General features: G+C 40.3%; 5 protein-coding genes across 5 annotated transcripts in view; 1 reads left to right on the forward strand and 4 right to left on the reverse strand.

Annotated features, from left to right (window-relative positions):
• Window positions 1-6: 6 nt before the first annotated feature.
• LOC105567152 lies at window positions 7-1,683 on the reverse strand. Its single transcript, XM_012021767.1, has 3 exons — window positions 830-1,683; window positions 428-750; window positions 7-315 (listed from the first exon to the last, which is right to left on the reverse strand). Coding segments are annotated over exons 1-3 (531 nt in total). The 5' UTR covers window positions 832-1,683; the 3' UTR covers window positions 7-109.
• An 82-nt stretch (window positions 1,684-1,765) lies between these two features.
• On the reverse strand, window positions 1,766-4,825 carry LOC105567151 (dehydrodolichyl diphosphate syntase complex subunit Dhdds-like). Its single transcript, XM_012021766.1, has 5 exons — window positions 4,118-4,825; window positions 3,563-3,724; window positions 2,616-2,764; window positions 2,260-2,444; window positions 1,766-2,172 (listed from the first exon to the last, which is right to left on the reverse strand). Exons 1-5 carry the CDS (start codon window positions 4,276-4,278, stop codon window positions 1,930-1,932), a joined length of 900 nt encoding a protein of 299 aa, XP_011877156.1. The 5' UTR covers window positions 4,279-4,825; the 3' UTR covers window positions 1,766-1,929.
• Window positions 4,826-4,973: 148 nt separating this feature from the next.
• The window catches only part of LOC105567149 (uronyl 2-sulfotransferase-like), a 28,877-nt gene continuing 19,606 nt past the window's right edge, over window positions 4,974-14,244 (reverse strand). Inside the window, exons 2-6 of the mRNA XM_012021765.1 lie at window positions 7,578-7,778; window positions 6,872-7,032; window positions 6,670-6,744; window positions 6,325-6,485; window positions 4,974-6,213 (exon numbers count right to left, since the gene is read on the reverse strand). Coding sequence (XP_011877155.1) covers window positions 5,984-6,213; window positions 6,325-6,485; window positions 6,670-6,744; window positions 6,872-7,032; window positions 7,578-7,778 — 828 coding nt within the window. The 3' untranslated portion in view covers window positions 4,974-5,983. The remainder of the gene's footprint in view (window positions 6,214-6,324; window positions 6,486-6,669; window positions 6,745-6,871; window positions 7,033-7,577; window positions 7,779-14,244) is intronic.
• LOC105567148 lies at window positions 7,722-9,525 on the reverse strand. Its single transcript, XM_012021764.1, has one exon. The coding sequence runs from the start codon at window positions 8,804-8,806 to the stop codon at window positions 8,483-8,485; it is 324 nt and encodes a 107-aa protein (XP_011877154.1). The 5' UTR covers window positions 8,807-9,525; the 3' UTR covers window positions 7,722-8,482.
• LOC105567147 (protein kintoun) lies at window positions 10,614-14,238 on the forward strand. Its single transcript, XM_012021763.1, has 4 exons — window positions 10,614-11,179; window positions 11,266-12,465; window positions 12,549-13,000; window positions 13,161-14,238. Exons 1-4 carry the CDS (start codon window positions 10,655-10,657, stop codon window positions 13,552-13,554), a joined length of 2,571 nt encoding a protein of 856 aa, XP_011877153.1. The 5' UTR covers window positions 10,614-10,654; the 3' UTR covers window positions 13,555-14,238.

Genomic DNA, 14,244 nt, shown 5'->3' on the forward strand with positions numbered 1-14,244 from the left:
GTTAGATCTACAAGTTGTATTGTTGCATCTCTGGCATCACAAGCACGCAGCACGTCAGTTGATTGATCTATAGTTTGTTGCGTTATTGCATCTAAATTTGAATCGTCAGTTAGGAAGTATCTCCGGCGTCACTTGCTTGATCCATTGATTGTTGTATAATTGTGTCTAAACGTGACCTAGCATCACGTACTTCAGCTATAGCTTGTTTTATCATTTCTTTTAAATCTAAATCGGTAACACTTTCTTGAGCTCCAGTTTGTTGTGTTGTTGCATTTAAACATGGGCTGGCATCACTTGATTGAGTTACAAAGTGATCTATTGCGACATTAAAAATTGACAGGGCATTAATTATTTCATCTACAGTTTATTAAATTAAAAAATTAAATACAGTATAGTATTTTTACATCTAAACTTAAACTGGCATTACTTGCTCGATCTACAGGTTGTTCTAGTGCAGCAATTAATTTGTTCATACAATCTATGTTATCTTCAGTTCCTTCACATACATTTCTTGAATATTTATTAATTTTATGACATTCATCCAGGTGATCCCTTAAGGTATATCCTACTCCTTGAAATAGCTCAATAGTGCAACTGCATTTTGGCTGTCTGCAGATTGCCTTGCAATTTATGAAACTGAAATATCGCTTTAGCCACGTGCATCTTAAATCTCTAATAATTAAAGCTATCCATCTAACCGTTGTCATTTTTGAATCGTTTCCTTGCGGTTGACTTTCCATATTGTGTTCCCTGTTGATCAGGTTTTATATGAAAATAATTGCTATTCAGATTGCAGGTGGACACTAAATTAATCAATTCGAATACTTACATGCACCTCTGTGCTCGACGACTTTACAAATGAGAGTGAGTCTTTAGACGGAAAGATCCTTCTTCTTGTATCTTGCACGTAGGGTCGTCATATGTCTGTCTAGAATTTTCGGGAACAATCTAGCTCCTCGTGTCACTTTCGTTAGTAATGGAATTGAAGGAGACAAGTTAGAGACAGAATCTCTCACTTGAAAATAGAAACATGTACGAATGATCATGTGATCATTTCCGACAGACTGATTGGCGCATGTAAGAAAGCACGAAATAATTGTACCGTGGTGTAAGAAATCGTACATATAAGTGTACTCTTAATTAATTGGTTTTTCTTATAATTATTTTACAAAGATTTCTTCGACTTCTTTGACTTCAGTCAAATGCGTCGAAATCATCAATTCACTTCTTTGTGCTACCATTCGTACGATACCACGGAATATGCGTTACTAAATATGATCAAGTATGATACATTGTATGACAACGAAAATATTCGGAGAATCTAGTTTTTTTCCCCAAATATTTGGGAAAAATCGAAGAGAAGTCTCTTGAAACGGTATCTAGTAAAAAAAAGCCGACGTGGCCGCTCTCAGGTATCTCTCGGGTGGTACATCTTTCAAGTTGAAATTACCAGAACAAAATTTCGACAATTTTGACGCTGGCGTTTACTCAACACATCCTCTCCGTAAACGGCACATAAGTTTTTCTCGCTTCTACTGCAGTTTTACCTTTACGGTAATAAAAAAGCAAACTATGGCGGAAATGCTCACTTTTATTTTCCATTTCTGATGCGATGCAAAAAAAACTACTTAACAAATCGAAACACAAGGTACTAAATCACATTTAAAACGTCTGTTGTTAGAAATTAGAGTGAATTTTAGGTATCAATAAGCGCGACTAACGAATTAACCAATGTAGGAAAAGTGATAAACAACGCAACTAGCAATTCTAATTAGAGAAAATGTATTGCGAAAAATATATTCACGAGATAGAATAAAACTCGAGACAAACAAATTAATTATATTGCAATGAACAGTTAGCTCAAAGCAAGATACAATGCAATACGTTTTCATCATATCTCACTGATACTTATATTTACTGGAATAGCGTTTATTTGTTTCTAGAAACGGTTGATAGATCAGATAGATACATATTTTCAATCATAATATCGCGTTCGCGATGCAACTTATCAATAAACATGGATACTCTACTGTTACGCACGATCGGTGTCGTATTCCTTTTTTTTTGCAAGTCAGGAAAACATCTCTGATAATAAAAGATTGCAGCAAGAAAATTCCATATACTAAATTCAGGCCACAGTACATCGGTGAAGTAGATGCAGGAGTCAGCAATCTAAAAAAAAATTGGGTAAATTTCCGTCTCGACGAATTATAGGAGAAGAAATATATTCGAGCTACAAGAATAAAGTAGTCTTCTTACTTGCCACATAAGGAAATCGCTAAGTCGAGTCTCTCCAGAAGTACGAATTAATAAATCCGGATTTGGAGATTTGTAAAAGTACAAACAGTCGTTAATCAGGTCTTCATCAACATCTTCTGGCAGAATTTCACCACGCTTTACACCTCTTCCTATATCCCTAATTGCACTAGTAACTTCATCCCTTGCTGCAGATATTAAAAAATATAAAACTTATATGTTTTTTTAATTATAATATTATATATACACATTACACTTTTTCTGTATATTATACATGTATTATATATAATTTTATTTATGCTTTGTATAAAAAATAAGTAACTGCGAATGTAAATATGACTTACGATGATCATACTTACATGTATAAGAAAGAGCAAGATTAAAAATTATTTTGTTGTTATCCTTAGTGATCACAATAGCTTCGGCGATCAACTTGCACATATCTTTTGGGAGAAAGGACAAATTGCCAATCACGCGAATGCACACTCCAGCCTTCTGCAGTTTTTCCCTGAAAGTTGTACATTTGCAACAAGGGGTCTGTTCTTTATAGCTAAACTGGCTGCATTAGTTCAGCAGTTCAGAGTTTATCTTTCTCCTTCTAACGTGGAGGGGAAAAAGAGAAACTCTGGACTAGTGCAGCCAGTTCAGCTATAAAGAACAGGGCGTCCATTCTGTATCTTACACTATAGTAAAAATGCTAAAAGTGAGCGGTTTTGTCTCTTTCTAATGCGGTGTCTACAATGAGACTTTAAGACGTAATATTTAAGAAATTAATCACTCATAGTCGAATGTGAGAAGAATACTCTGATGTAATTGGTCAATTTCCTAAATCTTACGTCTTGATATCTCATTGTAGACACCGCGTAAGGCGACAGTTAGAAAGAGACAAAGCTACTCACTTTTAGCATCTTCACCCTGGTGTAAGATACAGAATTGAATTACAGAAATCAAGATCTCGCAACTATGCGAATCGAACATTCTGTTCGCATTTGCTTCGGCGTATACACCTGCCGAATTATAACATCAAACGTTCGTGTTCGCTGTTCGTTTCGTAGATGTATACCCAGCTTTAGGTAGTCAAAGTGTTGGGACATGCGATTTAAACAGACTTATCAAGTAAAAGAAAAATCGACTCGTCGATTTTGAGCGTAAAGGATCGATTCATATGAGATCGACACAGTAAAGAATCGATTCAAAAGATCGATTTTTACGATTTTTCATCGAGCTTGACGGAATCGAATCGAGATCGTGCACCCCTAGTCGCAATCACTGCAACGCGAGGCCCGATTTAACATGTCGAGTATACCTTTCCTCTAAGAGACACTTGAATCCCTGCTTGACAAAATCTATGAATATATCAACTTCCTCCTTGCTGCGTTGAAAGTTCTCTATGCTATAAGCATAGACCGTAATCTCCGTAATGCCGAGATGCATGCACCAATTCAACGTCTCGGTCATTTTTATAAACCTGTCATAAATAAAACATGAGGTATAATAAGCCTAATATTACATTTGTCGTACAATTTTTTTAAGCATATTGATTGGCTGCTGAATAGAAAAATCTCTAGATATTTGAGAATTTTACTATCTTCCCAGCAAACACAAAGTAACAGTTACATAACTGTAGGTAAGTTAAAATTTCCTACTCAACAATATAACTGTTACATAACACACGTGTTATATGTATAACAGTTATATTGTTGAGTAGGAAATTTTAACTTACAGTTATATAACTGTTACTTTGTGTTTGCTGGGTTGCAGCCAATCAACATACTTAAAAAATTTTTTGTACGACAAATGTAATACCAGCCTAACAATAAGACAAGAATAACGGACGACGACTCTTCAAACATATGCTCACCCTCTCAAGGTTCCCTCCACTTTTCTCAAATTCTGTTTATTCGAGTAACGTCTGTTTCCGTCCATGATTAACGCCACGTGTCCAGGTATCTGACCGGTCTTGACAATCCTTAAAACCAGGGATTGAAACCAGTTCAGGGTGTTGTCATTTATCCATGACATCGCACCTGGAATCGTGAGAACGCGCGAAGAATGCACGACCTACCTCCAACCGAGTCTTCGTTGAGAACGTTTCTGTTTGACTGGCTATCCGATAGTCAGTACTCATCGGCGAACCTACCTACGTGCAGCGCTGGCACTAAAAAATAATTTTGCTATCGTGGTAAGCTAATCGGTTCGCTAAAAATATTTAAAATATTTTGCTACCGTAACTATAAATTTCTAAACCACAGCAAACGGGTTGCTGTCGCACTTAATACGATAGGCACAGCTGCAAAATGTTTAGCTATCACAACTAAATATTAGATGACCACATCTTACAACTGAAATTTAATTGCCACATTTAACATCATAATGACGATCTCAGCTGCCAGTCATGATCTAACCTTTATGCGGCAATAAAAAAGAAGCAAAAGATTATTTGTGACGCAAGAGATCGAACTTGTAACAATGAATATATTATTACTTATGAATATGTAGGTGTGCTTTATCCAACTGTGTGCAAAAAGACCGTGGGCAAAAGAACCGTAGGCAAAATAACTGCGCAAAAGAATTGTGTGCAATGTTCAACCGTTTTTATACAAAATTAATTTTACAATAATTAATCATTTTTGTCTTATCATACTTTTATAATTTTTATCGTTGCGATCAGCATTTTGTTAGTATTAAATGATATATAAAAAAAGAAAATTAATGAAATAAATGGTATAAATTCTTTATTGTCAACGTTGTTATGTATAACAAAATTGTTGTACATTAATCGGTGGAATTAGCAGTGCAAGATTTTGTGCGGCACTGGTCGTAAAAGTAATGAAAGTTATAGCATACCTTGTACATTTAATAAATGCAGCATTTTTGCATCTACAGGGCATTTTAACGTCTATAGGAAAGCAGACTAGATTTACATTTACAAAAATTTCTTCTTTATTACAAAGTTTTGCAGCAAACCATGCGCAATGCAACATAACGGCAAATAGCGACGATAATTTATGACGGACAATTGAGAGAATTTAAATGCAATTTTTTCTAGATAAAATCTCTCATTGTCTTTTTTCATCGTATACATTTGTCCTCTCCAAGAGGAAAATTGATACCATGTGTATTTGCGCGTTTACAAGAATCGACGGGTAATTTTGGGTCCAGGGTTAAAAAATCTATTGATGAATTAGTAACAAAGTACAAAAACATCGTTGTTACTATTTCAAAATTCGGAAAGTTAACGACCCAGCTATACAAAACGTTTTTTTAACGAAAACTTTATTACCGCAGAGTGTTAAGTACGAAATCTAAATCTTTAACATTTTTTTTGGACGAATGCATGAGAAGCGCACGCTCATACTTTCACAAAATCTTTTCCTCATCGAGGACTACGTATAAAAAAATCACCGCTTCAACCGGCGAGGGGCACCGCGTGTCCTCCCCTTGTCAGTGTATAAAATACTGCTGTTTTATATAAATAAATCAATTTAATATCAATTTGGCGACTAGTTTGTTACAGTAGGTCGGTCTGGAATATGATTAAAATATCATTCATAACAGTGTTAATTGACAAACAATTGTTTGCCCATTCACATACTTTCCGAATCTTTGCTTAGCTACTGAATTGATCGCTCGCCACAAGTCTACTCGTTTATGACTTAATTATTAAGGATACAATCAGCAGTCTATTTTATATATATCGATGAATTACCATATCGAAAAAATATGGCTACGTATTTTCTATGTCCAGAAAATGGACGTGATGACGCTGGGAATCAGACATTTCAGAACTCACTAGATCGCCGGTACGACCATTCTTCCTCCCGGTTTTATCGAGAAGTCGGGATTTTAACCATTGATAAAACTCTACTTCCTGTGCGAGCACCTTTCTCAAGGTCGCGTCTTTAACTCGTAGCTTTAAAGTTGCTGAAGAGATGGACGGATGTTTCCTGTTTGATCCTGTACGTAGGAAACGTGCGTTGGAGAATGACAGAGACGCGATGCTCAATAAGTTTACATTGCTTTATGTAGATATTGTATGTGGGCGGCAATGCTTATACGTGTACTTACGCAAATGATGATAGACACGTATGGCGCCCTTAAAAAAATAGGGGAATTCAGCTGCAAGGGCGTTTAGCGACTCCTCCATGTAATCCAATATGCCAACAACAGGATACCATCGAATAACATTTGCTTTAGCTCGCTCCATCGCCCACGTATTATTTCGTGTCCTAGAGCGAAACACGTGTGCAGCGTAAAAATCAATAGCGACTACTTTGTCTTTTTTCGCGAAAATATTTGCTCTCGCTCAACGTTGAGATAAATTAACAGAGGTGCCTCGACGCGCAACAGAATGTGACGTGAATTTATACGCAATGAAATTTGTTTGCGCTGACAAAAATGTTAGGTACTTACGTACAATGCGGATTCTGTCCACAAAAGTAAGGTATAACCCCATGGTAAGGCGTCTCTTCTTCTCCTTTTTTATTCCTAAGCCATGTCAAAGCAATATGGTTATTTTATTGCGGAAACTTTGTTACGTTTCAGTATTCTCTACCTTCGTTCATCCTCCCTTCTCTCGAGAGTTAGAAGGAAAATACTTCCCACGCCCACATACCTTTGCCAAATTCGTGGATCCAAAGGATCTCTCACTAAAGATATAAAGGTAGGCCCTTGCTGTCCAAATGCCGAGAAGTTTAGGAACCTTACGTCCCCATCGAAAGTTAAGGGAATAGCTTCTTGTCTGATAATACCTGTAATTTCTTCCACCAGCAACTCCTGCCGAATCAAAAATATCCCACGGTTTGCAACTTGAATAACCCGGGAGAAAATGGAAAAAATCTCATTATGTGCGTCTCAATCACGTAACATCTAATTATATCTCATGAGGTCCAATTTTAAAAATCAGATCCTCAGAGACTTGACACTTTCCTGGAGTGTTCAGCATTCTAGTGAGATCTAACTAAATCTATAATTAAATGTCCCAAGAGAACATAATTAGATCTCAATAGACAATAACATTGAATATTCGGTAAAAGTGTCAGATCTCTGAAGATCTGATGATTCTAGAATTGGATATAATTAGATATTACACGAATGAGACATATATAATGAGTTATTTCAATTTTTCCCCCGGGAAATTACACGCACCTCCGAGAATCTTTTGTGAAATGACATAAATTAAAAAAAATAGACATTTCAGAAAACATTGTTGCAATGTTGCAATGTTTCTGAAATGTTTCTGAAAGCTTTGGTGCTGTATGGGTAATTAAATTATTCGTAACAAGTCTCGGACACAAGTCAAAGAGAATTCTGTCCCGAACCTGCTGCGAGGTTGACAAGAGTCCGTGATAGCCCGGTGGCAGACGTATGTGCTTGAAAGCGTTGTACCCTTGCAACCGCTGCAGGATCAGCACCATCAACTCGGCGCCCGCACCAGGTACGCGCGTCAGCATGAGAACGTGCTTGTGCTTGTACGGCAAGTCGCCCAATTCAGCGAGAGACGGCGTAACATACCGGCGCGCCTATTTGACAGTTACAACAATCGTAAATAATCGTCGTTAATCGTCGTGTTTCGTGACGTAAACGGGTGAACGAACGTCGTGTTTTTTCTTTTGGTTTTCCAAATTATTCCTCGTTGAGGATAGGCCGGGATTTAACTGCGCGTAAATTGCCGATCACATTCGATCACCGCGTACGATTCTGCAAATGGCACGTGGCGACAACGCGCTTTCGCTCCGTCGTGCACGTCTCACGTTCGAGGAATGCATTCTCCGTTGCGCAAGCACGAATGATCTCCGGTGTATTACATTATTCGACGCCGCACCGTTCACTAAATACAGAATTAAATCTGGACACATTGCGGGAGCACGTGTCTCGACTTGATACGCGCCCGGAGAATACATTAAATTCTAAGACTTGGTAGTCAAATCTTCTATTCAAGACCCTTTTAAGATTATCTTGAGACGCTCCATAAGTGATGAGATACTCCGTACAGCATCTTTAGATAAATTCAAGCACGGTCTCAAATAAGATCTGACTATTAATACAATGTGCTCTTTGCGTCTAGAAACAGTCAGTTTTGCACAAGCAAATTAAAAGCTTCAAAAAATTCGTCGACAACGTACGATTGTACAACGTGCAATGTACAATTCGTCGAATTCTTCAAACGTATTTATTTATTGGCAACAAAGTAGAATGTTTCGAGACGCGAAGTGCACGTCGTAGATTAGGCCTTAGATTCGAGCAGAAACATTCCGAGATAACTTCGATAACGGGATTTCTCAGACTTTTCCAGTCCATGCCACGCTGATGTGCGATCTACGTTAAATCTTCTTTGCGTATAGGCATGTGATTTAGGCGTAGTCTTCACCTGGCTGCGAGTGTTCCATCGATCATCGGCACGCGATGCTATCTGCACCTTCAACGCGCTACGTTTTTCAGCGATAACTTCGGACCCGAGTAACTCCGTGAACGACCGCGCGTTCAGAACGAAGAGGACTACAGTCAGGCACGTCGATAACGATAACAGTAGGCCGTGATTTCGGCGCATTTTGTTCCTTTTTTTTTAAATATCGCTAGGTCGCCGAACGCGCCGTGTATATACGCGAGTTCTCCTCCAGGAAACACGCGGATTATCGAGGCCGCCGCCGAGATAACTGAGGAGAATGTTAGTGGGTCAGACACCGTAAACTGCGTGATCCCTACATCTTCGCCGCAGCCTACGACCCCCACCGATCGGTTGACTGGGTGAAACGCAATATTATGCCGCGATATTTCTGCAACCTTTCTGTGCCTACATGCACGGAGGTCTCTTACACCATCACATGCGCGGTACGTATCGTACATACACAGGGTTGGGAAGTAACCCGTTACTTGTAACGGAGTTACAGTTACTTTTTTTGGTAACTCTAACTTAACTTCGTCACTTTCTCTCCGTCTGCAACTGTAGCTCAACCCAGTTAGATTTTTTCGACAAGCACCCGGGGAAAAAAGCCATATATGCAATTCTATCCAATTGTATCGAGTAATGTCAGATGTGACAAAATTTAATCAGATTACATCCAAATTTTCACGCATCCATTTATAAGTATGTCAAATCAGATTATAGTCAGATCGAACGGTATAAACGTCTGACTACATCTGACCACATCTGATTTGATATATTTAGAAATGGACGCACTAAAATTTGGATATAATCTGATCAAGTTTTATCATATCTGACATATTTTTGACACAATTAAATTGGATATGTCTTTTTTTTCCCCGGGTAGTAACTAATTTATAATAGTTACATCAACAGTTACTTTATATATGTATTTTAAACCTCCACAGATTGTATTAGGGCTTGCGTTTGCGCATAAACGCCTTCATCGGCACTTTACAATTGAAATGCAGACTTGATATTTTTATTTTCATTGTAAGAAAGTAACTGCAAAATAGCAATTCGTTACTTTTCTAGTAAGTGTAACTGTAAAGCCTATCACACAATGCCAGGCAATAGGAATAGGGAATAGAATTTTTGACGCGTTGGATTCGTCAGAAATTTTCTTCCAACCAATCCAACGCGTCAGAAATTCTATTCCCTGTTCCTGTTGCTTGATGCCTGGCATTGTGTAATAGACTTGACGCGTTACTTTTCAGAATTGGTGACTTGTAACTGTAACTAGTTACATTTTTAGTGAAAAAAACTGTATATTGGGTGGCGGGGATTATGAAAGAGTCAAATTCAATGCTAGAAAAGTCGGAATGTCATCATTGATAGGCGCAAAGAAACTGCAACAATATCATTCGTCCACTAGAGTCCCTGTAGTTGTGTGCGTGCACCTCACAAGGATAGGGACAGCATTTATGCCGGTGCGTGTCTACTATGACTCTACATTTCCAGTAGAAATTAAAAATGTCATCACTTCATTACAGTAATTACAATCAAATCAAGTAATGAAATTTATTATAATGTTCATTCATTTCGCTAACTACACAGACAAGTCGATAAACAATTGGTACAAGCTTGCGCTAGCTTTTGCCGCTAAAGCTGCGTTTAAATAATTATAGAACATGGCCGATTCTGCTTCGGGTTGCCGCGGGCGATCTGCCAATCTGCCAAGCGTGTCCTCTCGACCGATTACGTTACATCTCCGTGTAGTTCCACCGAAACTGCGCGGCGTCAACGCTTTGCGACGCGAGGGATCCGCTTTGGACAGACTCGCTCGTTCGTAAACCGCCGCGAGGAAGAGAGAGAGAGAGCTCGTCGTCGATAGGAAAGTGAGCGGACGGGCGCATCGGGCGAGCCGCCGGTGCCGAGACCGGCCGGTGCGGTGGCGCCGCGTTCCACGTGTTACGCCGCTCATCTCTCGGTGTCTCTACCGACGGATCTATTTGTAAACACGCGCGACGTAAGATGGACGTGTACGAGCCCCGCAGGAAGGACTGGGAGGACTTTAATGTGTCGCGCGAGGAACTGAGGAACCTGACCGACTGCCTGAAGAAGGAGGAGTTCCGCAAGCTATTGATCGAGTACGCGGAGGAGGTGTCCGATCCGGATAACAGGAGGACCTACGAGAGGGAGATCACGCAGCTCGAGAAGGAGCGGGGCGTAGACGTGACGTTCGTTAACCCCGAGCCCGGTTACGTCATTAAGACCAGCGTGGATGGCGACAGGAAGTGCTTCCTGAACATCAGCAAGAACGACGTGGTCGCGCGTCCCACCAGCCAGCCGTCCTACGAGCAGGGCCACCGCGGCCTGCAGTGGTCCATCCCGTACACCCTGGTACCGCCGCGCTATGACCTTGACAAGAGGAACGTGCGGTGCGTGGTGTTCGACGTGGTCTTCCATCCGGACACCGTCTACCTCGCGTCCAAGAACGCGCGGTTCCGCGAGATCGTCAATGACACGGCGATGGACGGCGTGGAGAGTAACTTCAAGGTACGTGTCCACGCGTGTTCTCGACTCTTTTCGACCCTTTAGCCAACAGCCGTCACCAACGCGTGCTTCTCTCTGCTTCTCGCCAGGTGAAGCTGGACAGGAAGAATCTCAAGTTTCCCAAGATCAGCTTCAAGGGGATGACGCATCCCACTGTGATCAGGAAACCCTCGGAAACGCCGCCGACGGAACCGCTGGACATAGAGCCGGAAATCTATCAGAAGATTATGTCGAGTTACGACGAGAGCCGCGAGAGCCGGTTAAAGCAGAGGGAGGAGAGGCCGCAACGTGCCCCGCCGACAACCACCTATTACGAGGCCAAGCCGCGGATGTCTGCGGACGAAACGTACGCCACCCCCAAGTTTTCCATAAAACATCAGTCCGACGTGGAGCTGGAAGACTTTGCTTTGAGCCGCGACGCAAAGATGTTCGCCGCAATCCCCAAAAAATTGGTGATTACCATAGACCTGCCCTTGTTGAAGAGCGCGAGCGACGCGACGCTCGACATACACGAGCGGTCTCTTACCTTGAAGAGCGAGAAGCCTGCGAGGTATCTGCTGGATCTTCCACTGCCATATCCCGTTGACGGAGATAGCGGCAGTGCTAAATTTGACCTCAAGTACAAGAAATTGATCGTAACTTTACCGGTCGTTCGGCCGTTGGTGCCGCTAGGTGAAACCGATAGGGCGGATAACGGGGTTGACAGTGATGAGAGCAACGTTGTATTAGTAGCATCCAAGGATGAGGAGGCAGACTTACCTAGTAACAAAATTAAATTGGTAGAAGAGTGCGAGAACGCGTGCATAGATGTGGAGTTTGATGAAGCGAACGAAGTAAGGGATAAATGTGAAGATACTGCCTTACGGACTAGTAATACGACAGGAACCGCCGATGCGTTTATGAATCCTAGTGTTAAATACAATCTTCCAGCTTATACCTGTAACATTTACAATAATCAGCTAGCCATTGTTATAAACGTGAAAAATGTGAATCCGGATGCGATACGCCACAAAATTTTAGATGATAACGTAGGGATACATATCTTGTTGACGTCTACGGGCGCTGGATTTTTTCCGCAATATTACTCGCTGTGTCTTAAAATAGGAGACGGCTGTGTCGAGCCGGAAACTCTTACAATTGAACCTTGGGATAATAATGTTGTATTTAGCATCACAGTAAAGAACATTGAGAACGCGGCGCAATATTTCGTCGGAATGGATACAGAATTCATGGAAGGGAAGGATCTTCCTACGGCAGCGTCGTTCACGAACAAGTTCAAAGAATTAATGGTATAACACCGAATACGTTGCGTAGCAAAGAGATCATAATAAGGAGAGTTACATTGTTTTTAATGAATAAAATATTTTTGCAGTCCTCTCCGAAAGGCGAGCCTCGGGTGGAAAGGCAAATCTCCGTAGAGCCGCAAGGTGACGGTGTTGTTATAAATATTCGTCCAAATCAGCAGGATTCCGATGACGAAGAGGAGCACGAGGAAAGCGCGAGAGTTGTAAAGCGACGGCAAGAGAAGAAGCACGTCATTGAGAAAGCCAGATCGGTCTCGGAAAGCAGCGGAGACGAATTGGCTAGCAATAGCAGCGGCAGCAGTGTGAGATACTCGAAAGGCATATTAAAGTCACGTCGCGCTCGCGATTTCTCGCGTTCCATGTCCGAGTCGAGCGCCGACGAAAACAGCCTACCCGCGTCGTGTACAGATTATCATGATGACCATTACGATTCTGTACACGATATCAATTCCGAATCGGATTGTTCCAGTTTGAAAAAGACTGTGCGATTTAACGACGTGGTGTCACGACAGTTGTTTAGGTATTGTGACACAGAATAATCTACAATTATCTCGATCAATTATCTCTTTTTCTTTCTCTTTTACGAGAGAAAAAGAAATACAAAGATAAGTTTGCTTTATTTTCTCGCAACTACATTTTTCTTACAAGCGATATGTTTATTAATTTATTTTCTTTTTTAGATCTAATTCGAGTATTCTTGGGCAGCGAAAGAAGAATCAACGTAAGCTGCGTAACAAGAAACGCGCGCATGATCGCCGACTAAGCGAAAGTGAGAATTCTGAAACCGAAGAGCGTGACAAATATAAAGTAGATTATAAGCGTTCACCAAATGAGGAAGCTTCTGAGAACGTGAAACCCATTCTCGCTCGTGATAAGCATTCGCAGCAACAAAGAACCGCCAATATAGAGATCGCAAAATCGAACGCCGATGACAAACATATTTCACATAAGCGTAAATCTAGCTTTGAAGAAAAATCCACCGAAGATGTTCAAGCCGATACCTCGGTTCAATCCGCGAAAGATGCCGTTCAATTGGAATTTAAGAACGATCTGATATTTGACCTCGATATGTAAATGCGTACTACGAGTATCGTAAATTGTGCATAATGTGATAGGCGAGAACGTTATTGCGACTTTTTAGTAACTGGTAACTCGATGATACCACAAATTTGCATATATATAACATTACAATCTATATATTTTATGGTTTTAGTATTAAAGATAGATACTATTTACCATAGAGGGGAATAATTTTCTAGTGCGTTATTAGCATAGAAAAGTAGTGACCAAGGAAACATGGCGAATCAAAACATTAATTTATTTAAATAATCAACTTAAATCAATGATAAGCGAAGCATAATAGTAGTTTCTAATACTCCAAATTTCTCCGTAAAAAGAAATAGAGCGCTTTGCTTAATATGAAAATTATGCCAACTTGGGAAATGATCGTGTTAAAATCCATAGATAATGGCAACATAAGATGTTTTTAATCGAAATCCTAGAGAAAACTGATCACATCTTCGGATGGCATTTAATGAATCGGCCAAGAAAAGACGTGTTCCTTTTTCATGCATGTTAAATATTATTACTGCCGTATAATGTATGTGATTGTACTCGCAAATAACGCTTGATTAAATCAAGAATGGTCAAACGACAAAACACAAATACTTTCATAGAAGTACGTACACTTTTAATGAACATTGTATTGCATAAATCTATGCAAGAGCATGTTTACACCTCGTATGTGTACATGTACGGTGCTTA

This window comes from Vollenhovia emeryi, unplaced genomic scaffold (assembly GCF_000949405.1).
Source record: "Vollenhovia emeryi isolate VEMERY1.0 unplaced genomic scaffold, V.emery_V1.0 DF939140.1, whole genome shotgun sequence".
Taxonomy (NCBI): Eukaryota; Metazoa; Arthropoda; class Insecta; order Hymenoptera; family Formicidae; genus Vollenhovia; species Vollenhovia emeryi.